The following is a 24,903-nucleotide window of genomic DNA, read 5'->3' as shown; positions in this document are numbered from 1 at the left end:
GCACAACGGTTTTCAACACTGATAATAATAAATATTGCTCAAGCACCAAATCAGCATATTAGAATGATTTCTGAAGGTTCATTTGACTGAAGACAGGAGGAATGATGCTGAAAATTCAGCTTTGCCAGCACAGGAATAAATTACATCTTAAAATATATTTAAAAAAGAAAACGGCTATTTACATTTTAATAATATTTCATGTTCTGCTGTATTTTGATCAAATAAATGCAACCTTGGTGAGCATAAGAGACTTCTTTCAAAAACAACAACAAAAAAATCTTAGCAAAGCCAACTTTCAAACTTTTTGTATTGCAAATATGAGATGTATTCAAGATGTAAGTTTAACGTTTCACTGAAAACGGGGGGAAAAAAAAACACACAAAACCACTTGCAAAGCGCCACAGGTTTCCACAGAACTGGAAAAACCACCATTCATAAAAATCTACAAATGTATAAGACTTGCATAACCACGTAACCTTGCATAACCTAACTAAAGTTTAGCAAGGTTTATCCTAAAACAAATACGAAAAAAATAGAGATACATTCTTTGAAAACAAGTCATGAGTAAATGTATCTTGTTTTAAGGATGTTTTGATAGAATTTTTTTTTTTTTTTTGTGGTGAAATCAATGCTGTTGTGGTGTTTACAGAAGATGTGGTAAGATTACAAAAATAATATCCAATTATTTCAATCATTCAGATTGCTTTTTCAATCATAAACCGTTAACAATATGGCTTGATTGTATTCAAAACAGTGCACTGGATCTTTTGACCCCACAATACTAAAGCAATGATGACTCAGAATCCACTCTGGATCTTGTATGGAGAGTGTATTAGTAGTTCGCTGCATACTCTGTACCTTGTAGTCCTCGACTCAACAAAGCAAACTCTTTCACAATGTCCTTCATCCGTCGCTTACTCACTTGTTCCCTGTGTGAACAGTTGAAAAGAAGAAACAATTTTGTATAAAGTGCAGACTGGGTGGAGTTGTGGTGTTAATGTTAATGTCATGGTTCTACCTGAGGATCTGCTGGCAGAAGTGTTCTTTGTGCTCAGTGGTGAGATGTGAGCTGGGGAAGCCAGGGGGCAGAAGAGCCTCTCTCAGCCACACAGACAGCATGCTGGGACAGTTACGACTCACTGAAAACAAGACTTCTGCAAAGTGCTCCGCCAGACTGCGTGGAGACTGACCCCCAATGGCCTGCATTCACAGTGAAATTGGTCCTTGCATGCTCAATATATATCTAGTATTTTTGGCTACATATTCCTGCTGCCAATAATTTTACACAAAATTACAGTTAAAAATACTGCACTGAAATACACAAGTGATTTATAAGAAAATGGAATGAATTTCAATATTTGAGGTTGGTGAGTTACATTTTAGACATTTTTGCACTGCCCATGAAGTTACTTGGAAATAAAATATTGTTTTCTGGTCTCCAAGAAACAGTAGGGGTGTTTCATTCCTTCATTAATCAGTATTTTTGTTGTAAAATGAATAAGTGTTTTTGAATGAATTAGCTGAGTGAATGATTCAATGACTCGCTCAAAAAGTCACTTGTTTCCATACTAAGTGAATCAGTGTGATTAAAAAAAATTGGTTAAAGGAATGACACAATTACAGGTACATCTAAAAAAATTAGAATATCATGAAAAAGGTCAATATTTTTTGTCACTCATTTCAGAAAGTGAAACCCATGTATTATATAGATTCATTACATAGAGTGATATATTTCAAGCCTTTATTTCTTGAAATTTTGATGATAATGGCTTACAGATAATGAAAACCCAAAATTCAGTATCTCAGAGTATTAGAATATTACATAAGATTATTTAAAAAAAGGATATTTTAATCAGAAATGTCAGGCTTCTGAAAAGTATGTTCATTTCTATGGACTCAATACTTGGTTGGGCCTCCTTTTGCATGAATTACTGCATCAATGCGGCGTGGCATGGAGGCAATCAGCCTGTGGCACTGCTCAGGTGTAATGGAAACCCAGGTTGCTTTGATAGCGGCCTTTAGGTCATCTGCATTGTTGGGTCTGGTGTCTCTCATCTTCCTCTGGACAATACCCCATAGATTCTCTGACAATACCATAGGTCAGGCGAGTTTGCTGACCAATCAAGCACAGTAACACCATGGTCAGTGTGGGCAGGTGCAAAGTCCTGCTGGAAAATGAAATCAGCATCTCCATAAAGCTTGTCAGCAGAAGGAAGCATGAAGTGCTCTAAAATTTCCTGGTAGATGGCTACGTTGACTGTGGACTTCAGAAAACACAGTGGACCAACACCAGCAGATGACATGGCAGCCCAAATCATCACTGACTGTGGAAACTTCACACTGGACTTCAAGCAACATGGATTCTGTGCCTCTCCACTCTTCCTCCAGACTCTGGGACCTTGATTTCCAAATGAAATGTAAAATCAGCTTTGCTTGACAGTATTCTCAAGCTTGCGGTCATCCCTGTTGCTTGTGCACCTTTTCATACCCAAATTCTTCCTTCCAGTCAACTTTGCATTTAATATGCTTTGATACAGCACTCTGTAAACAGCCACTCCTTTCAGTAATGACCCTCTGTGACTTACCCTCTTTGTGGAGGGCGTCAATGTTCGTCTTCTGGATCATTGCCAAGTCAGCAGTCTTCTCCATTATTGTGGTTTCAAAGAACAAGAGATACCCGGAATTTATACTGTAGGGATGGTCATTAATTGAAACTCAAATGTAAATATTGTAATATTTTGAGATACAGATTTTTGACTTTCATGAGCAGTAAACTCTAATCATCAAAATTAAAACAAAAAAACTTTTGAAATGTTTTACTTTACATGTAATGAATCTAAAATATATGAAAGTTTCACTTTTTGAAATGTTACAAGAAAAAAATGAACTTTTTCATGATATTCAAATCTTTTGAGATGTACCTGTACTCACTCATAAAAACAGTCATAACTTGCTCCTGAATGAATCAGTGTTTTTGAATGAATTGTTTGATTCAATTATTCAGTCAGAAAAAACTTGGTTAACACTTTATTTTAAGGTGTCCTTATTACACATGCTAAATGTACTTACCATTATAATAACAATTAATTATGCATAAATGCATGCAAGTAACCCTAATCCAAAACCTAATCCTAACCATATAGTAAGTACATGTAGTTAATTAATATTACTCAGTATTACATGTATAATTACACTGTAACAAGGACACCTTAAAATAAAGTGTACACACACACACACACACACACATACACATACAAGCCAATGACGTTGAATTTAACAGAATACGTGTTTTGAAAGGAATTGTTTGAGTGAATAATTCAATGACTCCCTCATAAAAACAGTTATTGTTTCCATCCTGTATGAGTGAATTAATGCTTGTATGAATCGAATGAGTATTTGAATGAATAGGTTGAATAAATTATTCAGTGACTCACTTGTCACTTGTCGCCACCTACTGGTGTAACAATATAAATTGGAGAAAGAGTGACAGAAATCCTGATCGCTAATACACAGAGAGTCTGTCTGAAACCACTGGTTTCTATATATGACTGAACTGCTGATGAAAACAGTACTTATGTGGAAATATCTGACCTCCAGTAGGGTCTGAAGGAGCAGCTTGCCGTCCTCCTGTAGCACCTCCCTCACAGCAGGAATATCCTCACAATGAGAGATCAGCTCCGTCTGTGCAGGTGCATCAAGAGAGCATCTCATGGAGTATACAGTACTCACAAAGGTACAGGGTGACTAATACTACAAGTATTAATGGTACAGAAAGAGTTTATTCCAGTACAAGCGCTGGTATTTGGGCTGTATGTTCAACTACAGCTGTCCGTGAAGATGAACCACTTCTGGGAACATGTTCAGTGTTGTACTTACAAATAGCAGACAAGTTGCTTTCAGTGTTGGAGTTTCAGGAAATTTGAAGGACAAGATTCCTACATAGACATAGACAGTTAATTAATGGATGAATAAATGAATGTTGTGGTTGTTAATACACTTACTGATGCTCACCACAGTAGAAAACAGCTTTGATATCAAGACGGTCTGAAAGATAAAGGTTGGACTTTCTTCTCAAAACCTGCAGACATCAGAGAAAATATTAGCAAAAAAGAAAAATGGGAAACCTCTACATGGTAAAAACAAGGAGAAGAGGTTGTTTCTTTAACAATGAAAATGTAAATATATGCAAATTATGTAGATTACCATCTAATGTCTGCAGACTACCGCAGAAATAAACCACAGACCTGAGCGTGAAGCTGCATAAATGACTCTACCACATCTGGATGATCTCTGGAGCCTACAACAACATTTCCATTTTGTAAAGTCAAGCATTAATATCATAGCTTGCAAAATTGTGTATGTTAAAGGTATTTTTATTTGTTTCATTAGCCAACAAAAGAGTCTGCTTATTGAGATAAAGGAATAGGATTAGTAATATAATGCTGGTCACATGATCTCAACATTGCTTTTTCAAGGCCACTCATGTACACAATTGCTGCACATTTCAGTTTATAACATTTTAAGCGTCAATATTTTTCTTAAACTAACGCATCGTTTCGCTTCAGAAGGCCTTTATTAACACCCCGGAACCGTGTGGACTAGTTTTATGATATTATGGATACTTTTTTTCCGAATTCAGAAACAGGGGCACCATTCACTGCAATCATAGAGAGTGGAACAGACAGGACAATGTGGAATATAACTCCGAATGTGTTCGTCTGAAAGAGGATTGTCAGACACGCCTAGGATGCCCTGAGGGTGAGTAAATCTTGGACTAATTTTCATTTTTGGGTGAACTATCCCTTTAATATAACTTTAAAATATGGATATTCTGTAATCAATTACTCATCTTCACTTCGTTCCAAACCTGTATGACTTTCTTTTTTCTGTGGAATGTCTTCATACAATGTCCAAAACAATACTGGACCCCATTTATTTTCATTGTACAGACAAAAAAACACTTTTTCAAAATGCGTTTCGTGAAGCCGGTTTGGAACGATATGAGGGTGAGTAAATGAAAATAATTTTTCATCTGAAGAAAACTATCCCCTTAATGCACTTTTGCTAAGCATCTGAATTGACTAATCACTTTAAATTCAGACCCCGACAGAGCTCATTGTTGATAGCGACTCAATCTAATCTCTTACCCAGCTGAAAAATGGACATGGTGATGTTGGTAAGCAGCTCCAACAGAGCAATGATTGGAGAAAAGAAATCCTTCTCACAGCCAAAAATGTTAACTAACTAGAGGGAAACATGAAGAGAATAAACAAATGATGTTTATGATACTTGTCTTATCATCCAGCTAATTTACGTTACGTCATTACTTGTCGTGTGAGGTCCAAAGCCGAGGCTTGTGGGTAAGCGCTGAACATCTGACCAATGAGCTCACAGAGCTGAGTCACCAGCGGTGCAAAGTCATGGAGAAGGGTCTTCAGTGATTTCTCAAAGACAGCACACACCGCCTGAGATGAGGCGAGAGAAAAGCAAATCATTCATATACTGTACTCCCACAAACACACAAACGTTCACGAACACTGACCTCGACCACCTCCGGTTCATTCAGCCATTTATTGAGAATGGTCTGGATCAGAGGGAAGGCCTGCTGCAGGACAACCACCACCTGAGAAACACCCAGAACAGCTGTTGGGTGTTCATTTTACGGGTCTGTTTCATTCAAACATGCTTGCTAATCAACAATAGCTGATTGGAGTTTGAGTCTTGACGGGCTGTCGTACCGGGTTGTTGTTGTGTGGCTGTGTTTGGACAGGCCTCATGACCTCCAATCTTTCATTTTGCTTGTTTAGGTCAAATGTAGAGAAGAGATTGGACAGCAGGCCGAGAATATGGACAATAGCAAGCTTATTAGCAGAGCTGGGCTGCATAGAAGGGTAAAAGAGAGTATTTTTCAAACTATCTTCTTTCATGTGCCACCAAATTCAGGTACAGAATGACAAAGGGTTTAAAGCTAACTATAAAACCGCTCTGGAACGATATTTACTCATATTTGTGTACTATACAAATATTCATCACAGGTTTAAAAGTACTCTAGTAGTACTTGAATTCAGCATGCACTGTACATTATTGCTCCTCACCTCATTGGCCAGTTTCTCCAGCTGCTGGATGTGAGGGGTGACCAGAGAGAGCAGCTTCCCCAGAATCTCGTCACTGGGCAGGGCTGAGAGCAGGAACCCCAGCGCCTGCATTATCCACATACACTGAGGGCTCTGTACAGGAGACTTAATGTCAGTCCTACTGAGATATGACTACTAAACATGAGCAACAGTTCATGGCCAGTGCATTCATATTAATACAGATGAAAAATTAACAATCAAAATTTTTGAATGAACTAATGATCTATTAGCCCTTATAAGCATTACATTTTTTGACTGATTTCATTGTTTCAATGGTTTTCTCAATCTGAGTAAAAACATGGTGACTTAAAAAAAAAAAAAAAAAAATGCTATCTTAAAAAATGGTGTTCTCCATCAAAACTGACCAACCATAGGAAATTAACGTGAAAGACTGTAACAAAGACTTTGTTTTAAAGTGTTTGACCCTGGACCACAAAACCAGTCATAAAGGTTTATTTTTCTCGAAGTTGAGCTGTATCTTTCATCTGAAAGCTGAATAAATAAGCTTTCTATTGTTGTATGGTTTGTTAGGATCGGACAATATTTGGCCGAGATACAACTATTTGAAAATCTGGAATCTGAGGGTGCAAAAAATCTAAATATTGAGAAAATCGCCTTTAAAGTTGTCCAAATGAAGTTCTTAGCAATGCATATTACTAATCAAAAATGAAGTTTTGATATATTTACAGTAGGAAATTTACTAAATATCTTCATGGAACATGATCTTTACTTAATATCCTAATGATTTTTGGCATAAAAAAAAAATCTATAATTTTGACCCATACAATGTATTTTTGGCTATTGCTACAAATATCCCCCAGCGACTTAAGACTGGTTTTGTGCTCCAGGGTCACATATGTGTTAAATAAAATCTATACATCAGCCACAATGTTGAACAAACAGACACAGAAATGAAGGGGTAAAATTATAAAACATACAACCACATACAAACTCTTACACATACAGAAAAATGTAAATTAGCAGAAGTCTACAACTGCATTACTGCAAAACTTACACTTCAAAGTGATTTAAAAAATGCATACCACAATTTAACAAATAATTGGTAATGTATAAATTTATACTACATATACTGGCCATTATTGTCATTAAATGATTTTGACCCAGCATGGCCAAATAAATGGTAAATTCTCAAATTGACTTAGTTTCATTTAAATTTAGATTTGTACTTGTTATGAAGTTATATTTGTTTAAAGAGACAGTTCACCCAAAAATGAAACTTCTGTCATGATTTATTCACTCTCGTGTTGTTCCAACCCTGTATGAGTTTTTTTTCCTTCTTTTAAACACTAAAGATATTCAAGACACTTCCATAGTATTTTTTTCAGTCAGTGGCTACCATCAACTGGTTACCAACATTAATCAAAATATATAAAAAAATATTCATATCAACTTGAGTGCGAGTAAATGGCAGAATTTTCATTTTTGGTTGAATTATCCCTTTAAACAAATGATGGTGAAAATAAAGAAATATAATAATAATCTAAATAACCTAAAATCCCAAAAGAAGTGCATTATCTTACTTTTACTACAGCAAGGAAATTACTGTTACATTATTTCATTAAAAAAGTTACACTCTTACTATCTCCCCGGTCAAAAATGACCATGAATAGCCAAGGTGGGACTCTTTTCAAAAAGCTTAGGAGGGTTAAGCATTATGCAGTGTAATCATGTTTGTTGTTACTAGTGTAAGTTACAGTGTTACCAACACTAAACACACGCAAATGGATGGCACTTACTTTATGGATGTCTTTGACAAGCACCACCTGAGACCAAAAAGACCACCATGAGCTTTGTACATTACTAACTCATAATGGTTTGACGCAACTGTAGTGGCACTTCTAGGCGAAAAGTTTTTTTAAACCTGTGAGACGGCCATGATGTCATTGGCGTGAAGCTGGAGGTCGTGTCGACACTCTCGACAGATTCTCTTCAGAGCTGAGACACAAGCCACGGACAGATCCGGGTTGGACAGACCATGCAACACCACAGGCAGGACACTCGCCAACATGAGTGAATGATCGGACAACCACTCGGCCAAAGAGCCTGCAAGAAACCATGACAGCAGCCAGTGAAATCATTTTTCACTACAATATTGTCACAATAGTAAAACTGAACTAACATTGAACACAATCCGTTTACAGCATTTTTATACATTCTGGTTAATTTCTACATAAACTAAAAGTTCATGGTACCTCCTCGTGCATTAGAAATGTGATGTATAGAACTTTATTGTAAAGTGCTATCTAAAAATCTGTAGATTTATTGTCTGAATGTGTAGCCTAATACAATACATCAGTACGGTCTCTAAATGTAAATGCCTTGTATTAGCAATGCTTCAAAGTTTGAAAATACAACTTTAATTTGAAACAATGTTTAACATGAAAATAGGTCTTTCATCAGTACTTTAGACTTGTTTTCTAGTGCAAATGTCTTACGATTCTTTACTTGAGAAACAAAATGACATGGAAATGTAGGGAGTTCACGATTAAAACAAAAACGAACAAGAACTTAATTCAGAGGGAAAACTAGTTTCCATAGCCCATTCACAGATATTTGTTTTTGTTTTAAGCTTAAACTCACTTAATTTTGTTCATGTCAAGAATCTCAAGTAAATGTATCTTGATTTAAGGATAAGATGATATTTGTGACCCTGGAGCACAAAACCAATCTTAAGTCGCTGGGGTATAATTTGTAGCAATAGCCAAAAATACATTGTATGTGTCAAAATTATTGATTTTTTATTAAATGCCAAAAATCATTAGGATATTAAGATTATGTTCCATGAAGATATTTTGTAAACTTCCTACTGTAAATATATCAAAACTTCATTTTTGATTAGCAATATGCATTGCTAAGAACTTCATTTGGACAACTTTAAAGGCGATTTTCTCAATATTTCGATTTTTTCAAATAGATATTCAAATAGTTGTATCTCGGCCAATTATTGCCCTATGCTTACAAACCATACATAGATGGAAAGCTTATTTATTCAGCTTTCACGTGATATATAGATCTCAATTTTTGAAAAATGTACTCTTATGACTAGTTTTGTGGTCCAGGGTCACATTTGTAATGAAACATTTAATTACATGACTTTATGAATTTAAGAATTTTTAAGGCTGAATTAAGACATTTTAAGACCTGATTGTAGAATTCATTTGCAAGCTATGTTTAGAAATGAATGAGTGTACCTATGGTGAACATGATGGTCTCAGCCAGCTGAAGATTGTTTGCTGTGATGAGAGGAATCAGACCGATCAGTCCTGGAATAACGTCTGAGTAACTGACATCTACAGTATCAGCAATGGACTGAAACCCAAACAGCAGAGCCTCTATATCCTCCAAGAAAGAGATGACACAGAGATATTGTTGTTTAATATAATACATTACACATACACCGTATTAATAAGCCAGTGTAACTTTAGGACTGACTTGCCATGAGGAGGGGTGTGTTGTGTCCGTCAGCAGTGTGCCTAGTTTATCATACAGGTTTCTGAGGAGCTCTGGGCCCAGCAGCTCATACACATACATCAGAGTATCCGAGATGTCAACCCTCAAATCCAATTAAACATGCTTATTATTGCATTATGATACAAATTAAAAATAAATGAAGACTGAATGGAGAAAAAAAAAAAAAAAACATTTTGTAGAAGTGTGCACATCCTGCTCTTTTTAAGCAGACTGCCTTGAAATATTAATGCTGTTTGCCAGAGAATCAATGAACAAACCCTTAATTTTAAGTACTAACCTTTGCTGTATAATTTAACACACTGTAAAAAGATGCACTGATGAATAAAATATATACAACATTTTCCCCCAAATACATTTCAGTTATTAATTATAAACGCAACACTTTTGTTTTTGCCCCCATTTTTCATGAACTGAACTCAAAGATCTAAGACTTTTTCTACACAAAAGACCTATTTCTCTCAAATATTGTTCACAAATCTGTCTAAATCTGTGTTAGTGAGCACTTCTCCTTCGCCGAGATAATCCATCCACCTCACAGGTGCGGCATATCAAGATGCTGATTAGACAGCTTGATTATTGCCTTTTGTGTACATAGAAAAACTCTATATTTGAGTTCAGCTCATGAAAAATGGGGGCAAAAACAAAAGTGTTGCGTTTATAATTTTGTTCAGTGTATGTTACAAAATATACACGGGGTAAATCAGTTTCCAGTCTTAAACCGGATTTTGAGTAAATGCTCATTTTTTTAATTTTAATTCATTTTTGACAATATAAAAATATTTAGATATTATTAGATAAAATGTATAAAGATTTTCAAAAAATATATGAGGAAATATAATGAACTAAAACTATATAATTAACTACAGAATATATTTTAAAGTCTATTAGAGCAATATATTTTGGGACATTTTTGCATATTTTCAATTATATTTCAAAATATATCTCAAGGAAAAGCACTTAATAGAAGTAAATGGGGCATATAGTTTTATACAATCACTTAAATTAATTATTCTGTTTATGATAAGTATATTAAAACTTATAAAATTATTTTATTACATAAGTGTATTATTAGAGCTTATTACAAAACTGTTTAAAAATACTTTTAGTTTTATTAACCTTTTCTGTGTAAAGTTTTATTTAGACAATTTATACTGTTCGCATCTTGTCTCTCACTGCTTTTTTTTTGCATTTTTGCATTTTTAACTTTGCAGTTATATTTATTCCTTCTTAAAAATGTTGTTTAACCTGTAGGTCCTGAACTGCTCTTTGTCATCTGCGGACCACGTGGCGTAGTCCTCATCTCTGGGGAAACAGGCCTTCTGCAGCAGAATATCCACCAGCTGGAAGTACACAGGCCTGTAGATTTGTAGATAGAGCGTCTGCCTCTCAGCATCCAATGACGTTATATCATCCTGAAACAAGCAGCCAATACGACAGCACCAGCACTCAAAACATCATATCTGCTCTAGTAAGTCAACGCAACACCAGTTGGCATCAAATGTGAGTGATTTTTCGAGTTGGACTTGTACCTGTAGGGTGTACCAGAATGTGAGTGTGAGCGAGCTGGAGGTCTCATCCACAGGATAATGTCCAGGTGTACCTGTGCAGGACATAATCATGCTCACTAGAGCCTGAAAGCCCTGCCAGTGATCCACCTGCTCCAGAAGAGTCCTGGGGAGTTGAGAGGGACAGAACGAGGGAAAAGAGCTTTCACCAAACAGACAAGGGCAGTCAGATGATGAATTGGTCTTCTTATAGACCCAGGCCATCTGAGGTCATATAAGACTGTTATTAATGGGAGATTGATGATGCATATAGATCATTATGTCCAACCTGCAGTGCGTTTCTCCCAAAGCTACAGCAATGCGACAGATTCCGTGAGAAGTCTCCATGTCTCCATCTTGCACCGCCTTCTTTAGCTGCTCCTGAAGAGCCAGCACCTGAGGAACAACCTTCAGCAGACTGTCTGCAAACCTCCACGCGCACAAACACATAGACTATAAAGATTAATATTTCATACACAACAATATATATATATAAAAATTGTAAACAGTGGTTACCTGCAAGAGCCATTTCTAGCTGATTTATCTATCTAGCTGATGTATTTGGGTTACTTCATCAATATTAAATAATATTTATGAACAGAATCAATTCATTTGAATCTTACATTTTTTAGGATACCATTCTTTTTTATTATTTGATATTTATTTTTTGTACAGTCCATAAACACTACTTGTCTGTCTGATAATACACACTATATTTAAGATTAATTTAAAGATTTATGTATTTGAATTGCATATAAAATTTCAATCCATTTGGATTACACAGTTTTAACAAACTAATAAACATGCTAAAATGTGATGCATATTTGTCAGATTTCTGCACTCAAAACATCATGGCATAGATTATTATTAACCATTTATTTTTTCTTTTTGATTTTATTTAAATAATCATATTCAAAATGTATTAATTCAAATTGCCTAAATCTGCAAATCAGCATAAATCTGTTGTGAATTTTGGAAAACAACTACAGTACAAACAGCTGTCTCTCTCACCTCTGACAGTCAGGCTGTGAGATGATGCTGACGATGGTCTCTACGGCAGTGTCAAACAGCTCAGACTCCTTCAGCAGGGCGAAGCAGCTCTCCAGCAACCCCTCGCTGTCTTTTAAAGTGATGTCCAGCGTGAGCCAGGATGACATGCACCTCAGCACCCGCTCTCTGACCAGACAGGGTGCGTCCGGCCGCTGCAGTAACTGCTGGAGCAGGGAGCAGACCGAGCTCCAGTCCACAGCCAGAGCGCTTCTCAGCTGTGAGCGCCGAGAGGCCGGGATCCTGCTGCTTTGAAGCTCCTCGGGCAGAACGGTGAGGAGCTCTAGAAGCACGAGGCATCGGGCTTGACCGTCAGCTTCTGTCACACTCTCTCCAGTCTGGAAGGCGCATACAAGATCTGGAACTGCCGTCGACCACGTTTCAGGTAAGATGTGAAGAACCAAAGAGGCCAGAGCGATACAGAGCCTCGTCAGCACCATCTTGGGCCCCGATGCAAACTGTCCGACCTGGGTGATGAGCTGCGAGCGGAGCGAGTCTAACTGACCCGGCGGGAGGTCGGACCAGTGGCGGGAGATTTTAGCATGTAATGTGCTTGCCCCAAAGAACTGGATCTCAGGAACCTAATGTGAAACCAAATAAGTAAGAACTATGAATGTAATGCAGTGACATTTATACATTTTAAAGTGTGGTGTGGTCAAACCCACTGCTTACTTTGTCTGGCCGGAGCAAAGCCCAGCAGAAGTGCCATGCTTGTGGTGATGCCTGGGCTTGTGTGAGCCACTTCTGGGCCACATTCTTCTTGTCCATATCAGGGTCATAGTAGAGCTGCTGAAGAGCCTACAGAACATTAGGAAAGACCAAAGACTGATTCTATTATAATTACACTACTTGTCAAAAGGATGAAATCATTAACAAATAAGTCTCTAATACTCACCAGCGCTGCATTTATTTGAAAAAATTATGAAGAAAAAACAATACAAAATACAATAAAAATAGTAATTTTATAGTTTAAAATAACTGTTTTAATGGTATTAAATATTATATATTAATATGTTTTAAAATATAATTTATTCATGTGATCGCAAAGCTGAATTTTTAGCATATTTTTGTGGAAATGTGACAGACTACAATTCATATACATAGTTTTAGTAAGTTGTTATTATATATTTTTAAATTAATACTTTTATTCTGTAAGAACACATTCAATTTATCAAAAAGTAACAGCAAAGCCATTTCTGGCAAAAGTTTTCCACCAAGGCTGCAATTATTTGTAAATTTTCTGTGTTTGTATTTGTCTTCAGTGTCACAGTTTTTGTTTAATATTTTTGTAGAAACCATTACATATTTTCCTCAGGATTCTTTGATGAATAGAAAGTTAAAAAACAGCATTTATTATTTGTGGAGCGGAATATTTGCCCCTCTGTACTTAATAAAAATACCCTGCAAAGTATGCTAAATTGGAACAACTAATTTAGTTCTTAATGCATTGTAACTGTGCAGAAGTAGTGCTGAAGTTTTTGATTGTGCTAAAATGGAACTATTGCAATATATACTTTAGGTACACTCTAAATATCTTGCATTTAAATACTGATATTATTCAAAGATCATACAATCCTCATCAATAGTGACATTAAAACACATTTTAGGCTTAATATTAAGAAATGTGCATTGTGCACAAGTAGTACTCCAAATAATATTTAGTTATGGTTTTTATAATGGTGTAGTCTATCACAGTTTCCACAAAATTATTAAGCAGCTTAACTGTTTTGAACATTGATAATAATAATAAATGTTCTTTGAGCAGCAAATCAGCATAATAGAATAGGATCGTGTGACACTTGAAGACTGAGGAATGATTCCAGACTTTTGATTGGCATAATGCACATATTGATATTACCACATTCTCCCCCCAAAAATGTATTGATAATGCATAGATAAGATGTAACTGAAATCACAACAGGACACAATGGGGAAGCATAACATAAACCAGACACCATATGCCCCACATGCTGCCAGTTATTATTAGACTAGCACAGCTTACTGAAGATATCAAGTTACTTTCCACTTACAGAAGCTTCTATATTGTTCTGAAGTGCACAAGGCCAAACACCTTCAAACTTGGGTGGCTTTACTCAGCTGTTAGTGGAATTATGGGAATATGAAGGAATAGAGGCCTCAGGGACAGCATTTCCCAAATGAAAGGCAGCCCTGAATGGAGCTGATGAAAGCCCTCGCCTCAGGTTAACATCTCCAAACCTTGGCAGTTTTGATTTAACTGCTCTTAAAGAAAAGACAAATGGCTTGTTAAAATGTATGGCTATCACACATTTCTTTCAACTCAAGTGTTAGCGATAACTCTCACCCTTAAGTGTCTCTTCAGAAAGGCACTAGTTGTAGGCACAAAGTAACTGTTATTCACACACTTCATGAAACACAAAGCAGTGACAGAAGTGTTCTGCGTGACATAAGATATTCCAAAACCTTTGTTACCACAAGTTTCAGTTACAGTAAAAAAAAAAGATTGTTTAGTCCTGGCTTCTGATTGGTCAATACATTGTTGCAGTCATCTTATTTCCCTTATATAGTGATAAAGTGGAAAAGTAAAACTACAATTTATTTTCTCCATATAGGAAAAATCATTTATTGACCTTTATTACACGGCTCTCTGGAATGCTTGATTCTGATTGGCCAGTTGAGACATTTGCAGGTTCGTTCTTTTCGAATAATAACCGCTCCAAAGTAATAACGCATAGCCGGTACTACTTGTATGTTTAAAATCCCTCCACGCCAACAAAGATTACCGTTTGGTGCCATCTTGTGACAAACACTGGACAACCACAGTTAACAATGGAAAATTTCGACATTAATTTTAACATGTACGGTAAAATTATAAATTGTCTTACTAACGTACATTCGTTTGAATGTTAGTCACGTGGTACTATATCGTTTCGCGGAAGGATAAAAATGTTAATTCAAAACAAATATACCAATAAAATGTTTCAAATTCATATTCATGTCCAGTTTTTTTTCCTTATGTGGTAAGTAGCCGTGTAATAAGCGGGATAATGTACAGGCAGCCTGTAGTTATCGCGAAATAAGCCCCGACAGTGTGATCAGGACCAGACGCGAAGCGGAGCGGTTAACACAATTAACTACCGGCTGCCTGTACATTATCCCTTACTTAAAGACAGTATCATGAGTTACACAGTTGATCGATGGTATACTTCTGTTAAAGCCATTGGCAAGCATTATTTCAACTTTTTAAATGATAATATTCAACAGTCGAAGTCTTGGTGAAAAACTACAATACCCATAATGCACCAATCAAAGAATGCCACCAATAAGAGAAACAAAATTATTAAAAGAGCTCTTTCCCTATGCTATATATATATATATATACATATTTCTCAATAAATGTAAAATAAATAGTTTCACTCTCTCTCTTTCTCATCAGCATCTTTAAATAAACAGTTTTATATTAATCCATTATTGTTATTTCAATTATATTGTTCACAATGATTCTAGGATTGTAGTTCTTTGTACCTTTGTTTTTTCTCTCTCTTTCTTTCTTATTTATTGGTTTAGATTCTAACAGTGTGGTTTTTGTTTGGGCAAAAGCACATTGTGGAACAAATAAATAAATAAATAAAAATAAACTAATATGAGTGTATCTCCAGTAAAATAATATTAACATTGTATTTTTTCATGTTTTATATCTGGGGCCTTTGTTTGTTATTACGTAGGAAATTGTTTAATAAGCACTAATAAAATTAGAAAAGAAATGTTAAAGTTTCAGCCTGATGCTTTGATGTTAAGTATGTTTAATGAGCTACTACTATGGTCACTCAAACCCCAGGAACTGCAATAGTGAAAAACTAAATGATGACCACTTGCAGCAACTAAAGTATAGGCTATATAACATTTAGGTGAAAGCTATAACGTTGTGTTATTAGTCAAGTCCTCTCAAACACAAATGGTGGAGGGTTTCTGTGAGTCACACACTACTCACCCTCTCCACTGCCTCCACCGTGAACTCGTCTGCATTCACCGCCTCCATTCTCAGTCCTCATTAACCTCCTTATCTCCTATTCTTGTGCTCAGTAGCGGTCAGTATTCGGTGGTAAGGTGTGAGGGGTGTTTTGGAGTCCTGTCAGGTCAGGTCATGTGCGCTCGCGGGGGGCAGATCTGACGGGATGGTCCGGCGCGCGCGCGCACGTGGGTCGCACTAATAACAGCTGACGCCAGACGTCATTCACTCTCAGAATCAGATCTCTCTGTAGTTCACGCCCGATTCAAAGGGTCTCTCCGTCTGAAGCCTTTGGCTCTCTTTATAAATAAGCTGTCGCTTAGACCGTAGGTTGCGCTTAACCACACCCCGCTGTCGAAGCACAGACCCCTCGGGATATTTTTATCTCTGATGATGTCTGCTGTCATCTAACGGAAAGATCCTGCCGGAATCACAGCGAATCTGCGCTTTATCTAACATGAGGACTCAAAGCGCTTTTATTATCTGGACTGCGATGGTTCTTCATTTCTCTATCATAAAAGGTAAGCACATGGCTTTCATGGTTTACTTGATTTTATCATGAAAACAGCAACAGGATTCTATAATGTTACAGTCTCTGCAGGCTTTGTTTCTGATTAATCACTAATGATTTATATGCATCATTTATTTGAAATGACATTATAAAGGAACAAATTATGGGACAAATTATGGGACAAAATCCATCTATCTATCTATCTATCTATCTATCTATCTATCTATCTATCTATCTATCTATCTATCTATCTATCTATCTATCTATCTATCTATCTATAATCTATCTATCTATCCTCTCAATAGGGTACTGCAAAGATTAAAATATTAACAATATTTTTGGGAATAGAAACATATTAAACAATGTTTGGACTCTTATTTGTATTTATTTGTATTTCCCCCTTAAGTGCTAATTAGATTCTTAAAGTGAGATCTCGGTTCTCAGTGTTAATTTCATGAATAATTGGATGCGTTGGTTGATCAGACACATTGATCTGGTGCTGATATGGGAGACATAGGTTCGAATCTGCTCTGTATACCATGTATGCTTAAATAAAAATGGCAAAAGCCCCAAATTTAATCATTTACTTATTTTTTAAATATAACATTTAATTGTTTATGCATCTAAGTTTAACTGTGGTTATCTTCTTTTCTTCTTTTCTGTATTCTAAATGTTCAAAAACCTGCACATTTGAGGATAAAATCTCCATTTAGCTGGTTTGTTTGTTCCTCTGCTCCTTCTTGACACAGAAAGGTCACAACTGCTTTGTTCTGTGGATTCACTGTGTGGCCGTTAGATCTGGTCTGGAACGCCCACGTAACCGAGTCAGCATGAGAACACACAGCGTTCTTCCTGTAGCTTTACTCAAATAAACATATCTCATGGCATATTGTTTTTGTCCCCTGCCTCCATGCTCATGAACAAGCTTGCTCATACAGACATTTTCTACTTCTCCCCAAGGTCAGGCCTCGGACTCATCCCCAGATGTGAGATCACCTCTGAATGAAGTCCTTCTGAAAAATCGCATGACTTCAGAAAGTGGCATTTTGGAATCACGAGCCACTACAGCCTATCAAAGCATCTCCTCTCCTTCAGCGGATTTCACAACGGAGGTCACACCTACAGTTCCTCCTCCATCACAGTCATCCAAAGACGCTGTAGTGCACAATGACACCTCTCCTTCACCAGCCATCTCACAGACCCCTGCGCTACAAGATGTCACCACCCTCAACACGGACACAGCCTCGGCACCAGGCAAGACTAATACAATTAAACCTAATCTAATTGCAAAAGCTATCTGTCGTTAATCAGTCTAACTAAGGTTTGAAAACAAATTTGCCATCCGTTGTGCTAAAAACAACATCACGGACAGTGGAAGACAAGGATGCACAAATTAAGTTTACGAAGAGCTAAAAGATACAGTAAAATGTAATATTGAGAGCCTTTAAAACATAATATTCAAAAGCTCTGCACTGAAAAAAAATGTGGTATACACTACCAAAAAAAATATTTTCTAAGAATTTTCTAAGAAACAGATTATTGCACTATGCACTTAATAACAGATAATAACATGCTTAATTCAATGTGTTACTTTCTGTTTCTTTATAATAATTGTGTAATTATTAATCAATTTCTAAGGGAAAACTGTTTCTTCACCATTTTTTGTGGGTTTACTACTTTTCACAAATTGCTATTAAATTTTGTGAATTACAAAAAACGCATTGAATTAATCATTAAAGTAGAAAGACTTCAATACAATTTTCATGTCAAATTTACTCAAGTAATATTTTTTTTACCTTTTTCCCATTAATACGTCAATGATTTGATTTACAGTGTGCTCTAGTCAGAGCTGTGGCTTTCTGGTTGGTGTCAAAGTTGGAAATTTGGGTTCGATTCTGACCTGTTTCTAAATGCTTCCATAAAACTATTTAACTTATTTATTTTAGATTTTTTATTAAAAAAAGTTTATGCATTGGCGATCAATAAATTGTTATATATTGGCTTTATCAAATCTGCCACACTGCTCTATAGATGTTCCCATTGACGTCATACGCATACTGATCAACCACAAGCTGACATTGACAGTAAAGATGGTGGCGTTGCTTGCACATTGTTGTAAAAGACACAATGCTTTAGGTTTCGTGTGCTGACATTTGCGTTTGTCTTCTAGTCTGAGTGCTTTCATGTGGGTGCACATCACTTTGTTCCACTTTAATGATAAAATACTGGGCTTAATGTGACTGAATCCAGACTGAACTCGTGAGACTTTCTGGGAAACTGTCACATTCCACCCACTTGATCAAACGTCTGTCTGTAAATAATGCGTGGGACGTGGGTGTAACATTTTGGAACACGACTGTGTTTGTAAATAATATCCCTCTCTCATACTGTCATTTCACTGGAAACACAGCTATATTTAGGGCAGTTGAATATCTACTTATTGGTTTACTGCACTTATGCCAGACCTTAAGTATGACTCTTAGAAAACAAGTTCGTCTAAACAGTTTTTGCCCGGCAGACAGTAAAACGGGTAAATAGAGATCTATCTATCTATCTATCTATCTATCTATCTATCTATCTATCTATCTATCTATCTATCTATCTATCTATCTATCTCAGTCAAAGCTTGTGTTTCTGTGCATGTTTTTCTCCTGCAGGTTCTTCTGCTAGCAGCCCGTCAGTTTCTTATTTGAAGAGCACCGTTTCATATTTAGTAACCACCAAAGCTCCTGCAACATCCATCAGTCCAAGTGAAGGCCCTCAGACAGTCTCTACTCCAGCCAGCAGCGTGATCCAGACAACACAAACAGCTCCACCATTCACCCCCACCTACCCTCAGACATCTCAGATCGCCTTGACCAGCAGTTCAAAGGTCACTGGACCTGCTCCTTTGGAAGACCAGGATGAACCCTCTGAACTGGATGTGGGGGATCAAGGTGTGTGGACAGCAAATGCTTTCACTGTCATGTCATTCCAAACAGATATTTGTATCTTATTTTTTATTTAATGGAATCCAGGCAACCAAAAATTTCAAGTTCATAAAGATACTGTAGAAATAATCCATATGAATCATCAAGAGGTGTAATCCAAGTCTTTTTAAGAGACACAATAGTGCTGGGTGATAAACAAAATCATATTGAGGTTCAATTTAAGTTGATGATGATAAGCTCTGGACATTTGTACTCAATATGGATTAATCTAACCGTCCATCACGGAATCACTTCACCAGGTTTACACTGTTTACTTGGTAGAAAAACTACCATCAAATACACATTGAAAGACCTTCACGACAACCCATCAAAATAAAAGTCTGGTTTAATTTGAAGAAATTATGACAGAAATATATCACTATTACTATAATTCTCAAAGTAATAATAATAATGGTATTGGTACATTTCTGTTGTGCAGCATCTTGCTAGGCAATAAATGTTCTTTGTTGTAGATTCATTTGATGCTAAATTTCTATTGAATCATAAAACACAGAGACCAGAAAAAATAAAAATGGAGACAAAAATAATAATTTAGGAGAAAATAAAATGGATTTCATGGGGCCCCAAATTAAAAGGTATCTTACTCTGTGGAGATAAACAAACAAAATTATGTTTGCATTTATTCTTGAGGGCTAACAAACATGTGCAAAGAATTTCCTTCATCATTAATGTTAAATTAATATAGCGATAAATAGCAATATTGTATGATATGGAAAAATAATATTGTGATAATATTTTTGCCCATATCCCCCAGCCCTAAGACACAATCACGTTATATGATGAAAAGTTTTTATTTATGCTTTTATTCACATAATAAACATTGACCAATGCACATACATAGAGCACATCAAATATCAACGGAAGCTCGACAAACACTTTTTATTATTTTTGGGTGAATGTTTCAGCTCACTTTAAACTAAGGCCAGAAAAATAATCTACATAAGTAGGAGAGGCATTCAATTTGTTTGAGTTGTGTCTTTGGTCTTGCCATCGAGGTCTAATAAGCACAATGACAGATGATAATTTCATTATTTTTTCATCTGCATTTACTTCTGTGGTCTGTACATGATGTTCCTTCAGTTTTATTAGTCTCTGTGATAGTGATAATCGGTTTCTACTCTATTCATCAATCTTCTAGAGTCAGGGAAGGTTCCCCACCGCCCTGCATCACCCCTGGACCCCCTGCTTGCTGCTCTGGTCACCATTTTCATTATTTGCACTGCCATGGTCTCAGCCGTCCTCTTCCTCAGGTTCCGTCAGCGGAGTGAGCATCCAGAATTCCACCGGCTTCAAGACCTCCCTATGGTGAGTCTTGCATTCAGGCAGCAAATGGCATATTTAAAATTGAGAACTTTGAGAGTTTTATAGACTTCTATTAGAGGCTGAACGACTGATTGGTTTTACCGATTAATCGGCACCAATAACTGATTGCTGGAACAATAGCGATCATTTTTTCAGGTTACATTCATTACTGGAGCAACTGAGAAGGTCCACTGTTGTTATACAGAATGAGAGTGTTTTATAAATAAAGTAGTGTGTCATTTTCTGCAGTGGCAGCTCTTAAAGTAACAGCAGCCAAATAACCTAATAACCCAGCTGCTGTGATGTCTGTTAATCAAAGAACAAAAGAGGAGATCAATAACTTTTTCAGCTTTAAGGATTAATCTATATTTAATTTAGAATTTAGTGTTGATAACTTTATTCAATTTTTGTATATGTCCTGTCCTACTTGCTGAAGGGCACAGGTAAATATGACATTTATTGTAATGAGTTTATGTGAAGATGTCCAAATGTTAAGTTCACTTAAATGAGAAGTTGTTATTTTTTTTTTAAATATAATAAATGTTGAAATTGATAGCTCTCAATTATACTGTAATGTTGAATGGCTATAGTCAATGGTTATATATTAGGAAAAAATAACAATTTCCTAGAGACATCAGTAGTATTGGTACTCACTTTCAGTCACAATAAAGATGCCATTAAACAAATATGAAAAAGATACTGTCTTTATGTTGTTTCTACATTAATTTGAAGAATGTGAAATTATTGCAATATAAAAGTATATTTAAAAACTTTAATGTTAGGTGGGGTTAATCGTGATTAATTTCAGAAAATTAGTTGTTTTTTTTAATCGATTGACAGTCGTCAACATAAACAAATCAGAAACGCATCCAATTAAATTTTTTATCATCACTGTAAAACATATTTTGTTATTTTTATTAGATAATAGTATTCAAATTTCAACACAATGGACTTTGTAGATATTTATTTTTTATATTAAATGGTAACTATTTGCAATAAAAGTCCATTTGTAACATTAACTAAGCATAATAAATGCTTAGTTATTTTTAGATTGTTAATTTCATTTACTAACAATAAACATTTACTAATAAATTTAAATATTTTTTTAAATTAATAATAATAATAATTTTTTGCAGTAGATCTGTAGATTAATAAATTATCGGCCAATGTGGTCCAGCCTAGTTATCATTATCAGTAAAATCCACTATTGCTCAATCTCTAATTTACATGATAATGGTAATTATGTCATGTTTTGCAAATGTGATGGCATGTTATGCAAATCAACACTGATAATGATCAAATTAGAGAATTCAAGTGCTGACCTCAAAAATGAAACCCTGATGTGCTTTTTTGCAGGATGATCTCCTAGAAGACACGCCATTGTCAAGATACACCTATTAGCAAGAGTGAAGTCCACTATTTCATTATCTGATTCCTCAGGCAACCAGTGTTATTGGTGCAAATCCCCTGAAAGATGTCTTTCACAACTGATCTCTGATTTTGAGTTTTTCTACGCTTCGATGCTAAGATGTGGTTGTGTAATATTGGAATAAGATTTGTTATTTTGTTATTTTACTATTTATTATGAAACCCATTCGAATAAAATAAGATAATCAGTCTTATTCTATGTTAAAAACTTCTCAGTTTCTTAATAAACAGGTGTAAAAAATATACTTTTTATTCACCTTAAGATTCTCTACAAATTAGGGGTGTAACGGTTCAATATGCGGGGCGGGGTAATTGGTTACGTCTCAGTGTTGGAAATATTTTAATTTTAAACCATGAAGGTGAGCCAATGTTTATCACACAAGCATGCGTTTGCCCACGTGCAAACTTTGCACAATATTTATGCTGGTGAACATCTTAATCTCAGTCAATTCACTATAAGCAGAAAGTGAAAGTAAAAACGGAATGATGCCGCTTATTCTCGCAGAGACAACGAGAAACGAATCTACTTCAACATATGCTGATAACAACATAGGCTATAGCTGTTTTCATTTATTCCCTTAATATTTATCTTGTGGCCCATACATAGCCAAGTGAAAGAAACGTATTTCGTGTTAAACAGGTTGTTTTTGAAAGTCGGTGCTTGAAATAAAGTCGGTGCTTTTTATTTCATTGATTTTTATTGATGACTGCAGTGTTAATATTTTAATTAAAGGACTATAATTGATTGAATAGCCTAATAGACCTATTTAAAAAAAAAAAGTCAGGAGCAAATAGCCTAATCTTATCTTCGCAGCGTGTCAGTTATCTGGTAATTATTGCAGGGCAAATTAATTGTAATTTTAATTTAATAATAAAATTAACTTCATAATGAAAATAGGCCTAATAATAAGAAGAATGTAACAGGCCTACATTAATTGGAAATGCCAAATACTCTAATATTGCCAATAATTGATGTTTTTGTCAATACAAGATCATCGTCTTTTGACAAACCCCAGCAAGAGGAGGTTATCGCGAGGCAGACAGCGCATTGCCTGTTACGTCTTTTGGGCTGCGTTGTTGAGCGCAGTGGCACTGAGAACATTATATTTTACACACTTTTTAAGCTTTAATTTTCCAAACGTAATAGGATTTGTCCAACGAATCATTCGGGTTTGTAATGCGTACCGAACCGAAAGCCTCGTAGCGAACGGTTCAATACGAATGCGCGTATCGTTACACCCCTACTACAGAAGTAGAGAAACTATAGCAAACACTTTCCCTACAAACATGACATGTAGAAGAAACAATTCACATTTTAGTAACTTGGAGAGTTTTCTGGAGATAATTTGCTTGTTTTTTCCCTTTAGTAGACACTACACTGTAAAAAAAAGAAAAGTTGAAAACTTAAAATTCGGGGTGGTGATGGCGCAGTGGATAAGACACATGCCTTTGGTGTGAGAGACCCGGGTTCGAATCCACTGTGAGACACCAATGTGTCCCTGAGCAAGACACTTAACCCCTAGTTGCTCCAGAGGCGTGCGACCTCTGACATATATAGCAATTGTAAGTCGCTTTGGATAAAAGCGTCAGCTAAATGAATAAATGTAAATGTAAATGTAAAATTTGAAGGCAACCAAATTTTAAGTTTATACAACAAAAAGTTGAGAATCTCCTAGAAAAATAAGTTGAGAGAACTCAAAAATCTGCTGAAGCTGGTTCCCTTAAAATTTTTCTTTTTTTTTACAGTGTATATTTATATTGCTCAATATTATGATGCTATCATGTGGTTCATTTAAAGCTAAACTCTTGAGGTGCGGTCACATTTACCGTCGTTTGGCAAAATCCAGTCATTTCAAAAGGTTCAATGCAATCAGGATTTTCAGGTAAAGGTGAAAGATAATGCGCAGAAATGCACAGCTTTGACCAAAATTACTACAATATTGATAGTTCGGACAACAGACTAAAAAAAAATTTGCTAATATGACCGCACCTTAACTTTTATATAACGTTTTATTTTAGAGGTCTAAAATTTCTTGAATCTACAAAAGCAAATAGTACTGCACTTTTTTTTTTTTATTATTTATTTAGGGGCTTCGGCTTATTTTCCAAGAGAATTTTTGAAAGAACAGTTCCCTGGGTTTAGCATAAAGTCTCTGGACGTTTGCACTGTTAGAGCTATGACGTTGTAGTAGGGAAAATTTTCATTTTTATGTGACAGAATGAGAACAAATTTGGATTAAACTGAATTGTGATTTTGATATATATTAAGTTGATTGTCCAGATCGATAATGAAGTTATAACTTGAAATGTATTTTAGTATTCACTTCTGTCTACGCTGGTATTTGTGGTAAACCTAGTGCCTAATGTACTTTGTGCCAAAACTGATTTGCGCTAAACAAACTGTTAAATATATATTGCACAGTTGTGTTGTTGAGAAGAACCTGTAAAATTAAGAGTTTGTAATAAA

At 35.8% G+C, this 24,903-nt stretch overlaps 2 protein-coding genes across 3 annotated transcripts; one reads left to right on the top strand and one right to left on the bottom strand.

Annotated features, from left to right (window-relative positions):
• Window positions 1-289: 289 nt before the first annotated feature.
• Window positions 290-16,561, bottom strand: ipo13a (importin 13a). Of its 2 annotated transcripts, XM_079436087.1 has the most exons (21): window positions 16,188-16,561; window positions 12,890-13,015; window positions 12,182-12,798; window positions 11,460-11,600; window positions 11,156-11,297; window positions 10,872-11,038; window positions 9,588-9,708; window positions 9,347-9,494; window positions 8,017-8,198; window positions 7,892-7,918; window positions 6,096-6,227; window positions 5,739-5,879; window positions 5,543-5,623; window positions 5,328-5,465; window positions 5,148-5,244; window positions 4,245-4,297; window positions 4,012-4,078; window positions 3,877-3,935; window positions 3,592-3,681; window positions 1,019-1,200; window positions 290-929 (listed from the first exon to the last, which is right to left on the bottom strand). In XM_079436087.1, the coding sequence occupies exons 1-21, from the start codon at window positions 16,233-16,235 to the stop codon at window positions 833-835; spliced, it is 2,856 nt and encodes a 951-aa protein (XP_079292213.1). In that variant the 5' UTR covers window positions 16,236-16,561; the 3' UTR covers window positions 290-832. The 2 variants fall into 2 exon arrangements, with proteins under 2 accessions (XP_079292213.1, XP_079292214.1); XM_079436088.1 differs by lacking the exon at window positions 1,019-1,200 and having other exon boundaries at window positions 16,188-16,506.
• On the top strand, window positions 16,369-24,897 carry LOC306881808 (uncharacterized protein). The gene is made up of 5 exons (XM_079436090.1): window positions 16,369-16,726; window positions 17,677-17,970; window positions 19,374-19,652; window positions 20,845-21,011; window positions 22,365-24,897. Exons 1-5 carry the CDS (start codon window positions 16,663-16,665, stop codon window positions 22,407-22,409), a joined length of 849 nt encoding a protein of 282 aa, XP_079292216.1. The 5' UTR covers window positions 16,369-16,662; the 3' UTR covers window positions 22,410-24,897.
• The last annotated feature ends 6 nt before the right edge of the window (window positions 24,898-24,903 follow it).

This window comes from Barbus barbus (genome assembly GCF_936440315.1).
Source record: "Barbus barbus genome assembly, chromosome: 15".
NCBI lineage: Eukaryota > Metazoa > Chordata > Actinopteri > Cypriniformes > Cyprinidae > Barbus > Barbus barbus.
This window is presented reverse-complemented; position numbering and strand designations above follow the sequence as displayed.

Excerpts from the sequence above, each read along its gene's own strand:
- LOC306881808 (XM_079436090.1), top strand. The coding sequence starts at position 16,663 with ATGAGGACTCAAAGCGCTTTTATTATCTGGACTGCGATGGTTCTTCAT. Across the intron at positions 17,971-19,373 it reads GGACACAGCCTCGGCACCAG|GTTCTTCTGCTAGCAGCCCG; the intron begins GCAAGACTAATA and ends TTTCTCCTGCAG. Across the intron at positions 21,012-22,364 it reads GGCTTCAAGACCTCCCTATG|GATGATCTCCTAGAAGACAC; the intron begins GTGAGTCTTGCA and ends GCTTTTTTGCAG.
- ipo13a (XM_079436087.1), bottom strand. The coding sequence starts at position 16,235 with ATGGAGGCGGTGAATGCAGACGAGTTCACGGTGGAGGCAGTGGAGAGG. Across the intron at positions 5,245-5,327 it reads CTTTGGACCTCACACGACAA|TTAGTTAACATTTTTGGCTG; the intron begins GTAATGACGTAA and ends GTTTCCCTCTAG. Across the intron at positions 4,079-4,244 it reads TTATGCAGCTTCACGCTCAG|GTTTTGAGAAGAAAGTCCAA; the intron begins GTCTGTGGTTTA and ends TGATGTCTGCAG.